This window comes from Saccopteryx leptura, chromosome 9, assembly GCF_036850995.1.
Source record: "Saccopteryx leptura isolate mSacLep1 chromosome 9, mSacLep1_pri_phased_curated, whole genome shotgun sequence".
In the NCBI taxonomy this organism is placed as follows: domain Eukaryota; kingdom Metazoa; phylum Chordata; class Mammalia; order Chiroptera; family Emballonuridae; genus Saccopteryx; species Saccopteryx leptura.
Genome location: NC_089511.1, coordinates 50,173,022 through 50,196,354, shown reverse-complemented (window position 1 = coordinate 50,196,354; position 23,333 = coordinate 50,173,022). Strand labels below are relative to the sequence as shown.

The 23,333-nt window shown below is 40.2% G+C and overlaps 1 protein-coding gene across 10 annotated transcripts in view; it reads right to left on the bottom strand.

The window, feature by feature from the left end:
• Window positions 1-765: 765 nt before the first annotated feature.
• Window positions 766-23,333, bottom strand: part of SGMS1 (sphingomyelin synthase 1) — a 327,448-nt gene continuing 304,880 nt past the window's right edge. For all 10 annotated transcript variants that reach the window (XM_066348467.1, XM_066348469.1, XM_066348466.1 and 7 more), the window contains 3 exons: window positions 7,059-7,212; window positions 3,929-4,095; window positions 766-2,367 (listed from right to left, as the gene is read on the bottom strand). In XM_066348467.1, coding sequence (XP_066204564.1) covers window positions 2,188-2,367; window positions 3,929-4,095; window positions 7,059-7,212 — 501 coding nt within the window. In that variant the 3' untranslated portion in view covers window positions 766-2,187. The remainder of the gene's footprint in view (window positions 2,368-3,928; window positions 4,096-7,058; window positions 7,213-23,333) is intronic.

The window sequence follows — 23,333 nt, the reverse complement described above, 5'->3', positions numbered from 1 at the left end:
AAGGGCTGACTGTACAAAGTTATATGAAGATTTTCTACTGCACAGGGGGCGGTACCTCTAATCCCCAAATTGTTCAAGGTTCAACTGCATATTTTTAAATGCATGCAATCTGGCTTGACCAGGTAATGGCACAGTGGACAGAGCATCAGCTGGGCACGCAGAGGACCTAGATTTGAAACGTGTAGTCAAGAGCTTGAGTATGGGTTCACCAGCTTGAGTGTGGGATCTCTGGCTTGAGCATAGGATCATAGACATAACTCCATGGTCGCTGGCTTGAGCAAGGGGTCACTGGCTTGACTAGAGCCCCCAGGTCAAGCCATGTATGAGAAGCAATTAATGAACAACTAAAGTGACACAATGATGAGTGGATGCTTCTCATCTCTCACCTTTCCTGTCTCTCTGCCTTTCTATCTCTCTCTCACTAAAAGGTACAATAAAATAAAAATATAAAATGCATTTAATCTGTAGAGATTACTGAAGTTGAGAACACATTTTAAGGAATCTCAAGGGAAAGAAAATATAATTATTAAAGACCCTATCTCAAAACCACTCAGAGAAGAAATTCCAAAACTGAATCTCTTACCTTGTTTTAATGACTTCATTTAGAACTTCTGTGAAAATCTGAACACACCAGAAATAGCCATTCATTTTTAAGTATCAGTTTTTATTAAAAAGTGCATTTTGATTCATTTATGATCTAGGTAAGCTGTTAAGATATCAGTATACTCTCTGGAATAATAACTTTACAAAGATTTAAAACAAACAAAATTTTAAAAGCCTTTTTATTTCCTTCACCATTATTGTTTTACAATACAAATATCACCTTGTGAATACACACAAAAGAAACCCTACAGAAGATAATTCTGCGGCACATAAAATACAGAGTGGATATATATACTTCTTCATTCTTAAAAAACTATTTTGTTCTCCACATTGGCAAGTATAGAATAGAATACTTCCCCAAACATACTTATGTCAGGAGTAAAACTTAGAGTTACATGCAGTTTCTGCACAAATATATTTTAAAGAAATAGATCTCTTTTTTGTTGTTTACCAACAAAATTGTCATGAGAGTATGGATAACTAATTTATAGATTTCAAGTTTTAGTTAAGTGATCATTTTCAAAACTCACTTTTAAAAAAATGTATTCATGGCTGTTTTCATTGTATAGTTAAAACTGAACTACCAGATAGATAAAATAATTTAAGTGCTACATGTCATTGCCACCTGCTCACAATATGAGAACAGGCTCTGACTTTCTAATTAACCCCTCCCCCCATTCTTTAATTCAGAATTTAAAAACCATAAGTAGTCTTCTGATTTAATTTAGCTATAAATGCAAAATTTAGTAGTGTATACATATATTTATATTTTCATGGAATACTTCATTTTAAATAAAAACATTTAAGATCGCCTACTGACCATACAATCAAGACAAGAAAGGCACTAGAAACATAGACAAATTTCTCTCCCAAGAAGCATTTTTAAATTTTAACTCTCTTCTCTTTGACATGTAAAAATCTTTAAATTTGGTTTTCATAACATCATTTGAAAAATAAAGTTAGGAAATACTTAGAAAATCACTTCATAACAGAATCTTTTTTTTTTTGCACTTTTTGACACACTGTCTCTGATTTTACAAAACCTAAAGTTAATAAACCTTTCTGTGTCTGCCATTGTTATTTGAATATTGGTGCAACAGGTAGAAAGATTTCACAGAATTGAACCCCATTCAGGTACTAAGAAACCTTCATAGAGACATTTGCTAGAAAATGGCTTACAGCCCAATCTTTGGGGCAAGAGATATGAAAAGTATGTTTTCCCAAGAAAATAATATGTTTTATTTCCAGATGTGACTGGAAAGACCAGAACTTATGATATAAAAGCTTACATTTATGCTGTTGCATCATATACAAAGGAACATGGTGGTTGTAGGTTATGTAAATCCCAAACTTATGAACAGGAAATGTGTACAGTGCATGATAGGTTCAATTTTCTTTATTGTTGTCCAACGCAGGTCCTTTGGAGAGAAAAAAAGATCACAGTGCTGACCAGGTAACTCAATAGGTTAAGTCAAGGTAACTGTTGAAAGATAGTAGGATTAGGGAGGTTTATTTTATGGCATCTTCTCTCATGGAGTTCTTAGCACTTCGGACAGTTCCTCGTTCCTCCACTTTATACAGCTGTTATGTGTCATTTACCAACCGGCTGTATTTAACTTGCCTACTGAGGTGGACTACTGGCCAGGGGAAGGGCCAGTGGTAAGACCGAGGTACAATTCCTTGGACATTTTTTTCAAAGTACTGAAATGGCCTGTACCACCATACCCTGGCCAAGAGGTTCATCTGGGAAGCTTCTTTTAGCACCTAAGACAATAAAGAAAAAACTGAGTCAGGAAGAAGAATGAATTTGTTTCAGCCCCAAAAGGAATATACTTATTTTTCTCAAAATCTTTCACTTTAAGACTAATTAAAAATTTTTTTTTTCCCCATTGGTCTGACCAGTGGTTGGTGCAGTAGATAGAGCATTGACCTGGGGCGCTGAGGACTCAAGTTCAAAACCCCAAGGTCACTGGCTTGAGTGCAGGCTCATCAACATGATTCCGGGGACATTAGCTTGAGCAAGGGGTCACTGTCTTGGCTTGAGGCCCCTGGTCAAGGCACATATAAGAAGCAATCAATGACAACTAAAGTGACGCAACTATAAGTTGATGCATCTCATCTCTCTCCCTTCCTGCCTCTCCTTCTCTCTCAAGAAAAAAATTAAAAAATAAAGATTTACTAAACAAAAATTTTTTCCCATTGATTTGAGAGAGAAAGTGGAGGGAGGGGGAGAGAAGCATCAAATCATTTTTCCACTTAGATGTTCCATTTAGTTGTGCACTCATTCATTGCTTCTTGTATGTGCCAAGACCAGGAATCAAACCCGTGACCTCAGTACGGTGGGATGACACTTCATCCATTGAATAACCCTTACAGTTCCAAATATTTTTTATATTAAAATTTAAAAAGGACCTGGCCAGGTGGTGGCACAGTGGATGGAGCATCGAATTGGGATGTGGAGAACCCGGATTTGAGACCCCGAGGTCACCAGCTTGAGTGCGGGTTCATCTGGTTTGAGCAAAGCTCACCAGCTTGAGGCCAGGGTCTCTGGCTTGAGCAAGGGGTCACTTGCTCTGCTGTAGCCCCCAGCCAAAGCACATATGAGAAAGCAATCAATGAACAACTGGAGAGCCGCAGTCAGGAATTGATGCTTCTCATCTTTCTCCCTTCCTGCCTGTCTGTCCCTGTCTGTCCCTCTCTGACTCTGTATCTGCCACACATACACACACACAAAAAAAATTTACAAAGGGCCCAGACTGGTCCCATGTCCACTGACACACCCCAGTTTTATAGTCACACTGCCATTCTACATTGTGCATTCATCTGCAAACTGGTAAACAACCTGGTAGAGAAACAAATCACTCCAACTCCAAGAGTGCAAGAAAGACTTGTGGCTTACTCAATCACTTGGCTATAAATAAACACCTCAATTAGCTTTTTTGTTAGCCACTCTTCTACAATGAAAATGGACAAACTTAATTAAATGTTAAGTATTAAGCTGGTGAGGGGCAAAGGGTAGGAAGAAGGTAGAAATGCAAATCAAGCAACAGGTGAGCACAGCTTAGTAAATATTTTTAGCGACAATAGGAATGTAATTCTTGTTACAAAAGGATGCAATCTCCTATGTCATTATTAACACACTTCCTGTTAATTTTTGATTGTCAAGTGGATCAGCATCATAAAAGACAACATAATCTTAGCTGACTATCCCTTAAGAAAAGAGAAACCTAAGACATCTATGGATACTTTGTACTTTTCCCCCTGCCATGCCCACAGCACCAACTCGGGAGCAATAGAAGATAAAATCAAATGTAGGAAAACTCACTTGCTGATTGGCCATAGTGTGGTACCACCAGAAGAGTCTCGTAGTGATGTAATATGCCACCACCACGTCCACAGTGTAGTGGTCATGCGCTAAGAGAATACAGAAGATTCCAACCACGCTGAGAATCCAGCAAATCCAGTGGTACCACCAGAGTCGTCGAGGAGAATCTGAAAAGAGGGGAAATTGATAATAATCCCACTATTCAAGCACTACTAAGGGCACCCAACCACACCTCCACTACCTCCACTACCACTGTGAATGCAATTACCTTGGGTCTTTCTGATTTTACTAGTAATAGTAATTCGTATTTGGCTGTTACTTGATTCATATAATCATACAGTTTAAAAGGACAAATAAGGACAGGTTAAAAATGTGTCATGATCCATTAAAAAAAAAGAAAGAGCTGCCTACGTACATTTAATTTACCTGTAAATAATGTGGGTTTAATTCTCTACAAGAAATCAATGCCTCCGGTCTATAGACCCTTATCATGGACTAAGCAATTATAATTGATACAACTGTCTTGTTTTTTTTCCAAGCTCTGCAACGATACACTACCCTGAAAGTCTTTTAGATATCCAATTCTCAAAAACAAATAAGAAAAAACCCAAATGCCAGTTCAAGTGCATTCCAGTTCAAGTGCATTCCCAAAGGTAGGGCAGTGTCACATAAATACTAGCCTCTACCATCCCTGGGAAATCACCCAAGGGAAGCATCAAAATCTCCATTAGTGTAGGTCTTGCGGCCATGTATTCTCAATAGACGGGCTTCAGAGAGTCTGAAATCTTGGGCAAAAATATTGTTTAAATGTGGCCTATTCTTCCTTCCCACCCCAGGGGAGAAATTCCAGAACTTTATTGGATTTTTAGAAGTCCAAGAATCAGTTTATTCATTCAACCAATATTTATTAAGCATGCACAATGTGGCTGGGATAGCAACTGCTCCAGGTACTGAAATGAATGTACAAAACAGGCTAAGAGCCTGCCTTTGTGAGGAGATCCCTTCCTAGCAGGGAAGAAAGATGAGAAAAAATAATTATGGTAAATAAGAAAATTATACACTATGTTAGGAGTGTTAAATGCTATGGAAAAAAAATTTTTTTTTTTTAAATTTTAAAGTTGAACAGTTAAAGCAGGATCAGAAGGGTGAAGGGTGGTTTGCAATTTTAAATGGAGTGATCAGGTTAGGGAGTCTTACTGTATGTATAGGGCTCCATATTACATTTCCAAAAAATTTGTATTTGATGCCTTAACAATATAGCAATGAATAGCAACTCCAGTTCATTTTTCATGCAACTCTATTATAAGTGTCCATATATACATATACACCTTCTATTTTAATTTTTACCACCTATTGCTCACTGATGAAATAGCTATCAGCAGCTCATTCTAAAGACGTGGAAACCAAGACTTAGGAAGGTTAAATGTTTCCCAAGGTCACGAGCTAGTAAGTGATAGCACCAGGATTCAAAAATCAGTTTATGGCCCAGTATGGCACACTGCTTTATTACCTTTCAGAAGGACAAAGCTTAATCCCATGAAATGATTTCTGGTACTAACCAACAAGGGCCAGAAATCCCTCCCCCATGGCTGCCAACATCAGGCCCACTCTGTTCCCATTTTCTAAGCTCGGTTATGTCCTAGTACAAGGGCTGGATCATGCCCTGACAATTCTGGGTAGGCATTGTTCGAATTCACTCTATTTAGTCACATAGTAAGTATGTGACCCTTCTCTCAGTGCCCTGAAGCCCATCTCTTCTTCTGCTGTGTCCCATTAATTTTTTAAGACCGAAACTGATTCACCCTTCAGTCTACCACCTGTCTCCTGTGTCCCCATAATCAATCCTGTTAACTGTTGATCTTTATCAGTATCCCTCTGATTCCTCCATTCCTCTCCATCCCCGATGCCATCATGGTAGTCTGAACCGCCACCATCTTGTCCTGGATTACAGAAGCAGTCTCCTAACTTTTCTCCTGGTCTCCGGTCCTGTCCCTCTCCAATCCCTCTTGCAAACTGCTACCAGAGTGGTTTCTCCTTCAGAAAAGGATGACATTGCCCCACTGGTACGGCCCTTTCATAGGCATCCCATCTCTGTCAGATGGAAGTTCTGATTCCTTTTCATGGCCTAAGGCTCCATGATCTAGTTCCTACTTTCCAGTTAGTTCATTCATATTTCTTATCATTACTCCCACTCTAAATTTCAACCATATTAAAATTCCAAGGTGCCACACGCCCCCAGGACATCTCCAGACTGCAATGTGAGACCTTCCTCTGCGGTATCAGCAACTGGTTTATTTGTCACTCTTCATGCAAACTGCCTGTCTAATGCTCATGGAGATTGTTTCTAACAGTAAAATAATAACTACAACTGAATTTCCTATAAGTAGCTAAATGAACAAATTAATCTGTGGTTCCTTTACAGTACTGTAATTCAAACAGTAATTAAAATGAACCAGAGCCTCATCTAAAAAACACAGTTGAGAGAAAAGTGGCAGAAGACTATACATAGCATGACACCATTTATATAAATTTTAAAAACCAGAAAACACTAACACGCACATACAAAAACATGCATGGAAATGATACAGGAAAAATGGGAGGGGGAAGCAATGAAGGGCTTTAATCATATATTAACATTTTATTTGCTTTTGTGTATTTCATAATCAAATATTTTAAGCACGTTTTTTAAAGGAACTTTCCTACTTACTGTCTGCCTCATTTAGTCTTCCTGAGCCCATGGCCTCTATGAGGGTAAAGACATGACTGACCCACCATTGTAACCTCAGCTTATAGCACAGTGCCAGGCGCTCGGAAAAATGGCTACTAAGTGTGAACACCTGATCTTCCATCCACGACTAGATTTCTGTGTCCTTGTGTTTTCCTTCTGGTTCCTTCCAGCATCTGTAAAACCCCCCAATACTACAGCTGACACTTGAGGGAACAAGGCACCCCAGCCAGGAAGGGCAGTTCCTCTATAGCACGTACATCTCCTGGGGGGCCTGCTGTACCCAGGCCTGGCGGTGAGCTGAGGTACTGCTCTCCTGAGGCCTCCAGTCTCGCTTCAGCAGACTTTCAGACCACCAGAAATGGCAGATGAGAAAACTCTAATGGGAGCCTGTTATAGACTTACACTCTTTGATAAATAAGTAGGTGAGCGTGAGCATGACCGTGTGGCCGCTATACAGATAGTCCCCACACATGTTGTGAGAGCCCGTGATGGACAGGCCACCACCAGCAATGAGCTTCATTATTCTCCGCAGCTGAGCTTCCCAGTCTCCAAAAAGCTGGTAGAAAAGAGAAAACAAGGTTCATTATTAGCCCACATGAAAGTGTGCTATAGTTACTATTTATATTCGGAAGTAAGGTTTGTTATATTGTGATTTATAATTAATATATAGTTGGTCTTTGTTCCTGTTCCTGGCACAGAACTTTAAACTCTTTAAAATTTCCTAAGTGATAAGAAAGATAAGAGTGTCTTTTGTTATTCACAACAAGCTACTTTCAACCACACCTGAGTTCACCTTAATGAGCTGAGTATTGGAAAGCTCCTAGGACGGCTGCCAGAACCAGCCTGCTGGTGAGAGGGTTGGACCTTTCAGTTCACTTCCCCCATATTTGGGTTAATCACCAATGGCCAATGAGTTAATCAATCACACCTGTGTAATCAAGCCTCCACAAACATCCACAGGACAGGGTTTGGAGAGCTTCCAGGTTGGTGAACCTGTGGAGATCCTGGGAGAGACTGCACGCTGAAGGGTGCATGCCACTTCCCACGTCCCTTGCCCTAGCGTCTCTCCCATCTGGCTATTCCTGTCGTATCCCTTCACAATAAACTGGTGATCTTTGAAGCAAAATGGTTCTCTGAGTTCTGTGAGCCACTCCAGCAAATTAACTGAACCAGAGGAGGGGGTCATGGGAGCTTCTGATTTATAGCCAGTCAGTCAGCAGCATAGGTGACCATCTGGACTTGTAATGGGCAAGTATTACCCATTGTATTGTAATGGGCAAGAATGTACCTTCAAGCTTCTGAAATTACATGGATTGAATTAAATGATTTTCCTTTGAATAAAAGTGAAGAAAGTTTAAAATAAATCTACTTGCCCATGGTACAAGTCTAGGCTGGTTTCTAGAGTAATGAATGGCCTGAACAATTCACTCACTGCAATTTTCATTTGCTCTGTCAAATGAAATGTGTGATTGTCTATATTTTATGATTGTCAGAACTCTTTTAAATTCTGGTTGGCCAACTTAATCACCATGATCTTGTTTCAACATTTAACTGATCAATTACAACTTTGAACAAACATGTTTATATAAACACAAATTCATTATAATTTCCCTTTAAATTTTTCATCAAGATTTCTAGTTAAGGATGGCACAACACACAGAGGATATAAATTTCCAAATTCAAAGGGATCACTCAATGTTCAGCTCGCCAGAAGAAAACAGATCTATATAGCAAGACTAGGCATCACGGATTTTTAGAAACTGGGGGCAAAGAAGAAACCCTAATGCTTCCAGAGATTAAAAACAGGCACCACATGAAGAATCAAGAATCAGAAATTTTCAAAAGCAACACTAGAAAAATAGAAGGCTTTGGAAAAATGCATCCAAAGTCTGAGGGAAATGATTTCCAATTTAGAATCCTATACTTAGCCGTACTATTAACTAACTATAAACTAAAGGGAGAAATGGTGTTCACTAGAATGCCAATAGAAGTAGAGCTGAAAACTGTGCAGGTGTCTAGAAACTGAGCCTCTGAAATGGGCAAGTAAGAGCTCTGGAGAGTCATCTCGAAGATGAGATCAGGTGAACTGAGAGTAACAACCTGCGGGTGAATAAGTATAAAGAAAATGAATAAAGTAAAAAGCATGGCAATTACTAATTCTACAGGAAACAATACATTGTGCAGAAACAGAAAATTATAGGAAACTACATGACTTAGCTGGGAATAACATTTACAGAACTGTAATAATGTAAGCACTGAATGCTGAGTTAAATCAAGGACAGAAAACTACACAGGGAAGACAGAATAAGAAGCATGAATGTGTGTGATGGAATGGTAGTGGGAGAGGGAGAAAGGAAGGAAAAGACACAGAACAGGTGGAAACAGGTGGCAGGTGGGGCGTGAGGACTCTAAATCCTGACCTTCCACAGCAAGAAGTCAATAACAGAGACAGCCTGTATTAGAAATCAGAAAAATTACCGCATGTCACTTAGAGACCTGAGGATAAACACACACATACACAATCTGTTAAAAAAAAAAAAAAGATATGAATGAAGGCAAATACCACAAGATTCAGTAAAAAGTTTAAATAATAGAAAAGTGGGTTGGAGTATTAGGGGTAAGGGACTATATTGTTTTTCACAACAAGTCCTATAGAATCACTTTATTTTTAAAATGCATGCATATATAAACATTTTTTAAAGTTTAAAATTGGAAGATTGATCTAGTACTGTTATAAGAATCGATAATGTATAGAAAAAAATTACGGCAAAAAGCTAAAGTAGCTCTTCATGTTACATTACTTCAAATTGCCCTTCCAAAACTTACTCTGTGTTTTAAAAACTATAAATCACATTCTCAGGCACCATCACCCCATAATTTGCCCTCCTGTTTTAGCAGGAAAATGTGTGTGGAAAACTGTCTACGTAAGGGAGGAGGGAGAGAGTCTGAGGTAAACATGGCCGTGAGGAAAACAGCCAAAGATTAACGCTGCATTTCTTCAAGTGCCCTGAAAACACATAACCTTCCTTTTAAAAATATCTTCCCATGTTCGTCAAACTTCTGCAAGGGGACCTCTCTTTTAGCTTAGTTGGGAACAGGAAAAAAAAAAAGATTACAGCTACATAAAAAAACAAATATTATGTTTTAAAAAGCAAAAAAAAGACAACTTGCGGCCCTGGCCAGTTGGCTCAGCAGTAGAGCGTCAGCCTGGCATGTAGAAGTGTTGGGTTCGATTCCCGGCCAGGGCACACAGGAGAACCGCCCATCTGCTTCTCCACCCTTCCCCCTCTACTTTCTCTCTCTCTCTCTCTCTTCCCCTCCCACAGCCAAGGCTCCATTGGAGCAAAAGTTGGCCCAGGCACTGAGGATGGCTCCATGGCCTCCGCCTCAGGAGCTAGAATGGCTCTGATTGCAGTGGAGCAACGCCCCAGATGGGCAGAGCATCGCCCCCTGGTGGGCATGACAGGTGGATCTTGGTCGGGCACCTTTGGGAGTCTGTCTGCCTGCTCCCCCTTCCAGCCTGCTTCTCACTTTGGAAAAATACAAAAACAAACAAAAAAAAACTTGCAAAAAATCACAGCAGAAACAAGTCAACATCTCTATCATGTTCACAGCACATATAAATTAAGTAAATAAGACCAATCTAGGAAACAAAATTTATCAAAGGACAAAGGATATGACCAGTTAAAGACACAGACTCTGTCAAACAGATAGAAATAAAAATTAACATTAAGATGAACTTATTTTTTCCCATACCAAATTACCATAGCCAATGGTAGGGCAAACAATGTCACTGCCTCAAACAAACTCTCTGAAGAAGCTGGCATGGTGAGCGCCGCGGCTGCAGCGCAGGGAGGAGGAGGAGGCAGCCTCCACGGCAGGCAGGCTGAGTGAAAACCATGGCTCATCTACTAATTAGCCCTGTGACCCTAAGCCTCAATTTCCTCATCTGCAACTTGGGGAGTAATATATTTATTACAACTGGCAAAATCCTCTGCAAAAACAATCAACAGTATCAATCAGCAATTGAAATAGCCATAATCCCTGATTCAGTTACATTGCTTCTAGGAATCTACCTCAAAGAAATGACTCCAAATATGGAGAAAAGCTTTATGTACAAATATCCCATTGCAACATTATTTTAAAAAATCAACAAGCTGGAAACAACCGAAATGAGAGTTGTTAAATAACTACTTCCATGCCATTCAAACCCAGGGCCAGGGCTGTCTCCGCAACACCAGGAGTTTGCTGCAAACACACTCTCACCCGTCGCACCTGAATCCGAGGTGATTCACATGCATACTATAGTGATACAAAGGCAGTGCACTAAGCTATAAATGCTCAATAAATTATTTAAGAGTAAGTTTACAATGAGAGCATACTTAACTTTTTAGAATAAATTATTTTCTTCCATTAAGAGGAAAACAAATGTATGGTATAATTATGTTTTTAAAATATGGACAGAAGTCTAGAATGTGCACACTACATGTGAACAGGGGTTATATGGAAAGTAACAGGACTTCCGCCAGTCTTTACCCCTGTGGGACTTCTGGTCCTGCTCCCTGGGCTAGAAACAAGGGATTCTCTTGGGAGTTCTGCAACTCTGGGATTTAGGTGGCCTTTGAGCACAGGCAGGAGATAGGGGAAGAGGGACAAAAGAAGAAAACACAGGAAGCTCATTTCTTATTTCTTTCTTATTTCTCAGTTTAGCTTCCTTCCCCAAGCTGCCTGCTCCCGTTTTTCAGTTTTCAAAGAGTGCCCTGTGCATTCTGCTTGGTGTCACCGGGGTGCGCTCAGCGGGGGGGGGGGGGGGGGGGGGGGGGGGGGGGGACGGGACGGGACAGGATGCAGTGTGCTCACTCCACTGTACCTGGCACTGTAACCTGCCCATCAGTAGCCTTTTGAATGTTCATTTTTGATAGAAGAGACATTTTGAGGGACAATCCTATCAACACTTTCTCAGTAGACAGACACTATAGAGTTGTGACAAAAAGGTCACATAGCTACACTAGTATGTGAATTATGATCTCCGAGGATCACAGAAAAATCAGTTTTCAATAAAAATAAAGCAACTTTCTTCAACTTCTGGTGAATGGCTACGAAATGAAGTAACTGACTAAGTCACTTAGAAACATGGGCACAGAAAAAAACCTGAGAGCAGAAGGTAGGAAATTCACTATTGTCCAGTGCAGTTTGAGCCAATGAGACTTTGGTTATTAAAAAAAACAGATTTCAAAAAGTATTTTTCAAAGCTAAGTAACACAGTGCTCTGATGACACTATTGCAGACAGCCTAGTTCACTGCATTTTCTCTTAACTGCTTGAAAGAGCAGGACATTCACGGTGCTTCACCCCCTCCTGGCAGGAGAGGGAGAACCTGGAAGCCAGGCTCATTAAACAATGCTGCATAAATCAATAGCTTTGGTGAACACTGATGAAGGGCTGAAAGTGAGCATTAAAGAGGAGAAATGCTATTCAATATCATCCTTGAACCTCGCCAATGCTTCCTCTTACAACCGCCCTGAAGAATAAGCCAGGCTTCCTGGGTCCCTGTTCAGTGTTGGAGCGGGAAGGTGACCCAAGTTCCCTGACTCTATGTATGTGCTGCCCGCAGAACTGTGTGCTCCCTGTGTACTCCCAGTATCGCACAAGCTTGCCCAAACCAAGAACTGACTGCGTAGAGAGGAACTTGTCCTTGAGCAGTCTGGGTTCCTTACAGAGGTAATGCTATGCTATCACATTCCATTCCAACCACCATGAGCAGCCAGGTGTCTCTCAAAGCATTTATCCCTTCATTCCTTCACTCACCAGGGAAAATCTTTTTTTTTTTTTGTCTTGTTACTGAAGAACAGTTTTTCTCCAAAACGGAATTCACTCTACTCCATGACACACCAAGACAGCTAGCTGCTCTTGACACCCAGATCACAGTTCAGACGTGCTATGGGAATCAAGCATCAGGGAGGAGGAGGATCAGTAGAACCTGTCAATCCACAGCAGCAGCAGCCTGCAACTGAGACTCCTGCTACACACCAGTCTCCCCGCAGCCTCAACTCCCCAACAACAGAAGCCCCCAACAACAGAACTCTGCCACTTCCTGAATTTCAACTGGCCTTGGCCTGCCCCTCCCAATCAATGACAGATACTTAGGAATTAATATGATTTAAGAAAACGTCCTTTAGCGTGACCTTGAAGCACCCCCTGGCAAGGTAGTGTGTTTATAGGTTTGATGAATGCTTTAGATGCCCCGCAGCAGTGAGAGGCTCAAAACTGCCCCTTATAATTTCTCATACCTTCATACTGTTACTGGAATGGGCAATAAAAAAGGAGGTGGTAGGGTGTTTTTACGTAATATAACATCACTTTTTGTTTTTATAGAAATTCCAACTTTTTAACCGAGTTTTCCTATCAATTACCTTGTATTCTTGCAAGCCTGCCATGTGGTTAGTACAGATGCTATCATGTCCATTTTAGAGATGAGCAAATAACCAGAGAGAGGCTACTTTGTGTCACACGGTGGCTCAGGTGGGATCACTCCAAATGTCTTACCTCTCTCACCTAAACAATCTTGCCTTGGTCGCTGGGAAGAGCCTGTTGTTGCTCAAACACCTCCCCAACAACCAAGGCTGAATAATGCCTCCAGGTCCACTTTTTGTTCTAATGAAATTTAATCCATTTTACAAGTCATTACATTTACATGTAGTTAACTAGATAAAATAATATTATTCTCAAAAGATCTATTTTTTATAAATGTTTTCTCCATTTAAATAAAACTTCCCTGTCTCTATAAAAGTTATTTCCGGTTCTGGCTAGTTGGCTCAGCGGTAGAGCATTGGCCCACTGTGTGGAAGTCTTGGGTTTGATTCCTTGTCAGGGAACACAGGAGAAGCAACCATCTGCTTCTCCCCCCCCGCCATCGCGCTCTCTCTCTCTCTCTCTCTCTCTCTCTTCCCCTCCCACAGCCATGGCTCAAACGGTTCGAGCAAAGTCGGTCCCAGATGCCAAGGACGGCTCCATGGCCTTGGCCTCAGGCACTAAAGTAGCTTGGTTGCTCAGCAACAGAGCATTGCCTGGTAGGGGCTTGCTGAGTGCATCCTGGTCGGGGAACATGCGGGAGTCTGTCTCTGCCTCCCTGCCTCTCACTTAATTAAAAAAAAAAATTATTTCCATGGAAGAGCTTTCAAAAACATCACCAATTTTCTGCCTTCTTATACAATGTGTTTGTGGTTTAATTTTAACTTTCTTTACTTTCTACTGTGCTGTGTTGGACCGATGCTCCACAGGTTACCAAGTTTACAGACATAGGAACAACAAGCATAAACAAAATCCCAAACCCCAGTTTGGCCAGCTCTGGACTAACCACTGTACCCACTCTAGCTTCAGTTCCCTCACCTGTAACATGGAAACAATGGTACTTCCTCATCCTCCACCCTCACCCTCAAGCCTCACTGACCAAAGTGAGATAACGTTTGTAAAAGCGATTGCTAAAATTGTAAAGAGCTATCCAAATGTAAGGCAGCATTACTAAGGTAGGTCAATATTTTGGCAGGGGGTATGTGTGTGTGTGGGGGGGCATTCCTTAAGTGAAAACTCAAGTCCTAGCAGACAATTGAAATTTGGGTGGTTCTCCTTAGATACACAGCTCATCTGGGATCACAGAGACTTTCCTGAATTCTTCCTCCAGAGTGTCATCACTTCACTTCTGGAAATATTTAGTTTCACCCACAAATATTACGTTCTACCTCAACTGGATCTGAAGTAGAAAGATTTCAGTATGCACATCCTCTTAGAACTCATATATCACTTTCAAAAAGATTTTCCCTTCCACTAAACCAGGGGTTGGGAACCTTTTTGGCTGAGAGAGCCATGAACGCCACATATTTTAAAATGTAATTCTGTGAGAACCATACAATGACCTGTGTATGTTATACATTATCCAATAAAAATTTGGTGTAGTCCCGGAGGACAGCTGTGATTGGCTCCAGCCACCCGCAACCATGAACATGAGTGGTAGGAGATGAATGGATTGTAATACATGAGAATGTTTTATATTTTTAATGTTATTATTATTTTTATTAAAGATCTGTCTGCGAGCCAGATGCAGCCATCAAAAGGGCCACAACTGGCTCGCGAGCCATGGGTTCCCGACCCCTGACTAAGCTCTGACAGATTTGGCCTCTGTAGCTATCAATTCCTATAATTCTGATGGTAGGCAGGTATTTGTGTGTATTGGGGGGAGATCATCTTTAAGTAATTAACAGCAATAAGACACTAATCCCACCCAACCTCCCTTTCCCCCAGTATAAACTTAAAATATTTTTCATAGCCTCTAGTGAAAAGACTTACCAAAGGCTTCATAAAATCTTAAATAAAGGCCAGCTATGGGTTTCCACTCACCCATATTCTTATTTGTCACATTAAAGAAATCCAGTATTTCAGTCAGGTAAGATTTGCCTTTAACAAAATTATATTTGTTTTAGGTATTGCAAGATCCTTTAGTCTACCTAGTCATGAAGTAAAATTTTAAAAATCAATTTTGGCCCTGGCCAGTTGGCTCAGCAGTAGAGTGTTGGCCTAGCATGTGGAAGTCTCAAGTTTGATTCCCGGTCAGGGCATACAGTAGAAATAACCATCTGCTTCTCCTCCCATCCCCTCTCCTTCTCTCCCTCTCTTCCCCTCCCACAGCCATGGCTCGAATGGTTCTAGCAAAGTTGGCCCTGGGTGCTGAGGATGGCTCCATGGCCTTGCCTCAGGCACTGAAATAGCTTGGTTGCCAAGCAACGGAACAGCAGCCCCAGATGTGCAGAACATCACTCTTATAGGGGGCTTGCTTGCCAGGTGGATCCCAGTCAGGGCACATGCAGGAGTCTGTCTCTCTGCCTCCTTGCCTCCCCATCTCACACTTAATTTTAAAAAAAAGGAATGACCTGGGAACTCTGAGGTCGCCGGTTCAAAACCCTGGGCTTGCCTGGTCAGGGCACATATGAGAATTGATGCTTTCTGCTCCTCTCCCTTCTCTGTGTTTATCTTAAAAAAAAAAAAAATTTTCCTCAGATTTTTGTGTTGAAAATTTCTAATTCTAAACAAGAGTACAATGAATACTCATAGACCCTTCAGTTACACTCATCAATTACCATGAGTCTCATCACCAACCTGATGCTACATTTGCTTCTTTTCGGTCTCTCACTTTGGTTCCTGGACCACTTGAAAATAAGTTGAATATATTACGACACGTCACCCCTAAATGTAAAAACAAGGGCATTTCCCTCTATAATCACACACATGAAATCTGACGATGATAAAATACTATCACAGTCAACAGACATCCTTACTCAGACTTCCCAGCAGTCTCAGCTATGTCCTTTAGAGCTTTCTCCCCTAGTCTGGAATCCAATCAGAGAATACTCCTAACGTTACTTATCAGACTCTTAATTTTTCTTAGTATACTATAGTTTCTTGATCTTTTCTAGATACTTTTTTTAATGAGTGACATTTTTGAAGAGTCGAGTCTGGTTTCTTTATAGGATGCTCCTCGATTTGGTTTTATCTGATTGTTTCCTTATATTTAAATCCAGGTTAAATGTTATTGGTGGAAATATTACAGAAATTATGTGTCCTTCCCCATGCATCATTCAAAAAGCATCTGATACCATTTGTCCTGTTACTAATTTAATCCCTTGACTACGGAACTGTCAGCTTACATTTCTGCCTCTTCATAATTAATAAAAATTTGTGATTTTGAAATTACATAAACATAGTCCCCAAACTTCTACCTAATCTTTGAGCATTCATTGATAATTCCTGCTTGAATTATCACTACAGTAGTTGCAAAATGGTGATTTTTTATTTCTAATGTTTTTTACATCTATTACTTGACTTTTTTCTCCCCAATACCAATTTTTAAAATGTTTTTAATTTCCATATTATCATTACTGTCTAGTGACAGTAATTACAGACACTGTAATGCTCACGTCTCAAACATGGCCAGTGGGAGCCTCTCAAGCAAGACAACATGGGTTTTGAAAGGAACCCACTGGCCTGTAGTGTCTAGGCCAGGGGTCCCCAAACTTTTTACACAGGGGGCCAGTTCACTGTCCCTCAGACCATTGGAGGGCCGGACTATAAAAAAAACTATGAACAAATCCCTATGCACACTGCACATATCTTATTTTAAAGTAAAAAAACAAAACAAAACGGGAATAAATACAATATTTAAAATAAAGAACTAACTAAATAAATAAATAAATAAATAAGTAAATTTAAATCAACAAACTGACCAGTATTTCAATGGTAACTATGGGCCTGCTTTTGGCTAATGAGATGGTCAATGTGCTCCTCTCACTGACCACCAATGAAAGAGGTGCCCCTTCCAGAAGTGTGGCAGGGGCCAGATAAATGGCCTCAGGGGGCCGCATGCGGCCCGCGGGCCGTAGTTTGGGGACCCCTGGTCTAGGCAGCTCCTCAGCCCTTCCTCGGGGTGAAAGTTTCTGTATTCTGATACATGAGTAATGAAAATGCTTCATGGCAAGTCATACACTGTCACTTCTGAGGCTCTCTGGATTTCCTCAGTGAATATTTTCCTTTTTTTAAATTAAAAAAAAAAACCCACTTCAATTATAGTTGACATTCAATATTATATTAGTTTCAGGTGTACAACATAGTGCTTAGACACTTATATAACTTACAAAGCTCACTGAATGCTTTCTGATTCTGGTGGCCTTTTCATATTAGGTAGCTGATGCCATGTAGAAAATCTTTGTCATCTTACCAATATCTGCCAAGCACAGCCCTCTCTGCCCTCATCTAGTCCTTCCTTGCCTCTAATTCAGACAACCATGCAGAAGTAGCCTCAACTGTATTCTTCATATAAAGTACTAAGAAACGAGATGGAGCCAAACTTCTTGCTCTGCCACTTAGTACTGTCAGGACCTAAGACAACAGGCAAGTTAAGCATCTCTGGACCAACTGTAATTTCCTCCCACTCACTGCTGTGAGGATTACATGAAAACAACACATTTAGAATCATATCTGGCACAAAATGGGTATACATAATTTGGCATCACTCTAAAGTCTACCTCCTCCCCTCTGTCCCAAACAGCTGACTTTCTGTATCAATGCAGAGAGGTCTAAGAGACAGATATGAGCACCTAATACTTCCTGCTAAAACCTTTCCTGCCTTCCTATGGCCAAACTCCTTGGATAACGCCCAAACTCTTAAGAAGGGTGACAAAATCTTTAAAATCTACCCACAACTTGCCTCTCTGGCATTATCACTGCCACTCCACCCATAGGATCACATGCCCAGGCATATCTAACTTTACCTGCTCCCCAGACTCCCCCCTCACACCCTTCCAGTTTTCTCCACCTGGCAAGTTCTTCCTCTCTTCAATTCTACTTGGCAAACTCTTACTCTTCCTTTTGAGATTTGGCTCAGATGGCCCCTCCTCAGTGCAGCCAACACTCCCAAGGGAGTAGGCACCTTCTTGTGTGCTTCCATGGCAACTGAGCTCCCCATTCCTACTACAGGGAGAACCAAACAAGGCAGAGTGACCTGCTGGGTGACAGGTCCATCATGGTGCTGGGATGCTCATGGGATGGGAGATGGGGGTACCAGTCTTATGTATTTGTGTATCCTCAAAATGGACTCTGCACAGGATGGGTTCTCCAGAAATGTTTGTTCAGGAAATGAACTTGCTTCTTTATCAGAAGTAACACCTACAACCCTGCCTCACAATCTGAGTGAGAGTCTCCCTCGTGATTTCTCTTCGGTAAGAAAAGTATTTGAAAGTTTGGGGTTTATAAAATCATGTCAAATGCATGTATCAAATGTTAACCATAAGAAAACAGAAAAAATTATACGGAAATCATAATCAGATGTATGTAAGAAAATATGCATAAGAAATTAATATATCTACCAAAACATTAATAGTAAATAGGGCCATGAGAGATTATAAAAATTTTTGTATTTTTTTAATGAATCTATAATGAATGTAGAGTTTCTTTAAAATAAAAAAAAATCATTTTTTAAGTGTGAAGGAAATAATTTGTGCATTTCTTTTTTTTTCAACCCCTGAAAAAGGATGAGGATGGAGAGAGAGATGAAAAAACTGAAGAAGTGAGTTGGGATGGGAAGGTTACTGAAAATTATAATGCAAAAAATAGGAAAAAATTAAAAAATGAACAGAAAGAAAAATTGAACTGACAATAATAAATTGACAGGCAAGCAGAAAATTAAGTAAAATCAAGCATTGACAATTTAAATTCCATGCAATTCAACAGGATGACATAAAGCTATTTTGGTAATACAATAAAAGCTATATTCTGAAATACAGATAAGGTTAGCAGGAGCTATTCAGAATATCAAAATTTGTCAGCCTGGAACACTCATGCTGCTACCTAAAAATGTAAGAATGAACTAAAAAACGTTATAAAATCTTAAAAAGCAATGAGTCTTTTGCCTTGTAAGACTGAACTCATGCCAGAAAAAGAGACCTTTTAGGCTGATGATTGTCGCATCAAGGCTTAGCAGAGAATTAAGGGACGTGCTTTGATCTAATTTGTGCAACGCAGAAAAACTGACAGTGACAAAAGATAATATGAAGGCCTTTCTGCTACATGTATTTTATTGTTCCCCAGAATAATTAAATTAATCTCAGATGCCACCCAAACGTAACCTTGTCAAACAGTAGGCTGTATTCAAGTTTGTTAGGGGGATTTTTTTTAAAAAACATGCCTTTCAAGTGCAATAGAATCATTTCACTGAAAATATCATGTCAGATTAATGCATTAGCCAGCTAAGTACTCTGGCTGCAACATAATTCATCTCAAAGGTTTTCAAATCTAAGCTCCCATGGAGACCATAAAACTGAACCCAACATGCGTCTCACTTTAATGCTTAGTCATTAGATTAACTCATATGATTATTACAATAGGAACGGAAAACAGCATAAATTATTTCTTCTCTTCCATTAACATTCGGCTGTCAGTGCATCTGCTGCCTATAATAGGTTATTATTTTTTATTTTTTTCTCTCTTTTGGAGTTTGCTAAAACACACAAAAAAAACTTCTTTCAGAAAGCTTAAAACACCAAGAATTCTCAAATGTTTCTGCCTTGTTTTTTCTTTCTAATGGAATCCTAAACAGTTGGAAGATGACAAGGGGTTATTTTCGGGTTTGTACTCATGCTCTTCAGAGAAAAGCTGGGATGAGATTAGCATGGACTAATCAAAGTACCAAAAACTGGGCAGCCTCCAGTGTAAGCCTGACACACCCGTATACTGGAATATAAGACAAGTGCTTCCCAGAAATGTCTAACCTAGGAACTGAACACACCTACTTCCTTTTTCCAATGGTTATCTCTGCAATAGGATTTGATGGGAGGTCTACTTTTTTTCTCACATATTCATTTCACATAAGGATTATTTCTCCAAGCTATTATATTTTGTGAAGTAAAGAGCACACTGCTGTCAACTGAATGAACCACAGGAATAATTTTCATAATTACTACCACATTCTTGTTGGGATATTGTTCTCAGAAGTCATGCATTTTAAGTACTGGCATTAAGGAAAGAATTAAGTATACTAGTTATGGGATTCAATACAATGGCAGCGCCAAGTTTAAGTTTACAGGACTATGTTAAATAGGAAGTTGTATTTTAAAGGTCAGCTCTCTTCCCCTCTAGTTTAATGATTGGTAACTCTAAGGCAGCAGTTCTCAACCTGTGGGTCGCGACCCCAGTGGGGTCGCCTAAAGCCATCGGAAAATACATAATGCATATCAGGTATTTACATTCCGAATCATAACTGTAGCAAAATTACAGTTATGAAGTAGCCACCAAAATTATTTTTTGGTTTGGGGTCACCGCAACATGAGGAACTGTATTGCGGGGCATTAGAAAGGTTGAGAACCACTGCTCTAAGGGTATCTGTAAGAATATTATATAAAAATATGCAGAGTTAGGATAACAATTAGAGACAACGAGGAGCTCTAGGGCTACCCTGAGTAGATGAGGTTCCGGGGAGCCTCTCTGACCCTGTGCTGGAAACAGCAAAACAGCAGCATAAGATTCAGTAACAGAAATGTTTAGCCTCTCAGAACAGAGATTAGGAGTCAGCATGTTCCTTGTCCTTTACTTCACCCCCTGAAAACTTCTGCCGTCTGCTTCCTTGAGTTATTTGTACTGGCTAATATATATCCAAGTAAGGCTGGGGACAGGGCTTCAGTCCTTCAGTCTGCTGTCTGGGGCTGTTGTCTCCCCTCAACCGCTCGGAGCATTTCATCTGGTCTCCCAGTAGTTAACTGTCATCGACAAGTGGTGCCCCATGTGAGGAATGGGAAACAGGAACCAAACATAAGGTTTGCTACTCTGAGTAGTTCACTGTCACCTCGACAAGTGGTTCCCCATGTAGGAACCAGAAGAAACGACCTCCCAAATCCTGGCAAAGGAAAAGGGCATCCACTCATCCCATTTGGTAAGGGACAGAGGCAGGAGGGGAAAAGCCCTTGAACGTTTGTGGTGAGGTCACTTTTAGGGATCAGCCAGGGGATTTCCCTTTCTCTTCACCTCTCCTTCATCCTGGGGAATTCCCTTTCCCTTGAGCAGTGGAGTCTCAAGTGATAGCTACAGGGACAGCTCCAGGTAGCAGGGTGTCAGATAGGAATGTAACTGCCCTCTTGCTCACGATCGGACAACAATGCTCTTGGTATCCAAAGGAGGAAAGTTTAGACTTAGAAGATTGGAAAAGCACTTTAACCAAGGGAATGGCTGAAGCCATCGGGACAGGATATGAAGTGACTCGTTGGGTTTGGAAAGGGCTTGTAAAACCTGTTCTCACCACCTAGCCCAAACCTCAGACTAGCCCCTCCTCCCAAATATTTCAGGGATCCTAACCAGCAGGAAGTAGGTACAGAAGAAAAGACCTTGCCCCTTCTCCTGAAAAACAATAACAACAACAACAAACCCCCACAAAAACAAAATAAATAAACGAACAAAAAACCCAAAAGGCTGGAATGTTAGGTTTGGGTCCAACGCTCATTTAAATCCAGAGCCCCTTTAAACTCAAATTCCCCTTACCCCACCTCCACTAGGGCAACTTCTTTATTAAGCATCTCCCTCACTCAACCTCCCCCTCCCCTGGGGAGGTTCTGGGAAGTGCCTTTGGGACTAGGCCTTCAGGAGGGACCTGAGGGTTAGGAAAGAGAGACAGTCTGTGACCAAGGTCACAAACCTGTTACAACTGTGGGAAAGAAGGACATTTTCAGAAAGATTACAACTATGTAGCATGACTTTTGTCTGTGCCCTGAGAGGCTAATTAAAACTCAATCTAAAAATTCTTTATAAAGTTCCAGCAAAGCAGATCATAAAGAATCAATATGATCAGCTACTATTCTTGTGTTTATGCAAATTATGAGGTCAAGTTAAAACTGGGCTCAATACTGTAACTACACTGCTCGCAAAAACTAGGGGATATTTCATGGCTTCATATTCATTTTGAAATATCCCCTAATTTTTGTGAGCATTATAAGATAATTTTAATTTGGCTCTTCAAAACAATAACTAAGAGTAATTTTAGGAAGAAAAAAGACAAACAGATCATTTAAATATCTTAAAGCCTTCTCCTAAAGACCTGAAAACTATTGTAATCCTGAGAATAGAAAAATTATTAATAATATTGTAAAATATAAAAGTATTCCAAATTTTTTTAACCAGGTAGTCTAGAAATACATTTGATATAACTTCTAGTTTAATTTAATTAATGTCTTTTAAAGTTCTTAACAAAAAATGTTTGTTTTCCCTAGGTTTACAAAAAGTTCCTGTTATCTCTGAAGTATCTTTTAAAAATATTTGTTTGCCAATAAAAGAACCAGTTCTAAAGGTCATAAATATGTTCATAAAAGCATCAGTATAAAATTGTTAATTACTACTGCCTGACCCATGGTGGCTCAGTGGACAAAGTTGTCGACCTGGAACGCTGAGGTCGCTGGTTCAAAACTCTGGGCTTGCCTGATCAAGGCACATATGGGAGTTGATGCTTCCTGTTCCTTCCCCGCCTTTCTCTCTCTCTCACCCCTCATTAAAATGAATAAATAAAAATCTTAAATAAATGCTAATTACTTTGTCCTTACTGAAAGTTAAGGTTATTGTAAATTGAGAATTCTGATTAATTGGAAAGAAATTGTATGGTTTTAATAATAAAAGGTATAAAGTATGGAGGTACTTTTGAAAGGAAAAGGAAGAAAACTGTTCTGAGAGCTGGTTATTTCTGAAAGGTGAAGAAGGTTGGTGTAAGCTGCAGAGGTTTGGGCAGGTTGTAGAAGGTCTGTGCAAAGAAAAAACAAGAGAGAAGGGACTGAGAAAGTAGACAAAGGTGAGAAAAGGAAAAAAAGGAAGGACTTTAGAAGAAGGATTGCTCTGAAAGGATAATAAAAAGAAACATTAGGACATTCTTAGGGGCCTCAGGAGCTTGAGACATTCACCCAAACTTACAGGTATTACAGAAGGAACCAACAGCCTTCTTAAGCCCCAACTATACAAACAAAAAAGGAGGAGAGAGTCACCCCACAAGGACAATTGTATAAAGCTTTTTTTACTCTTAATTTTTTGAACATTGCCTTCTCTGAACTTACTGCAGCCAAGAGGCATTCTGTAATAGCCGAGCAACGGCCTAAGCCTCTTGTGT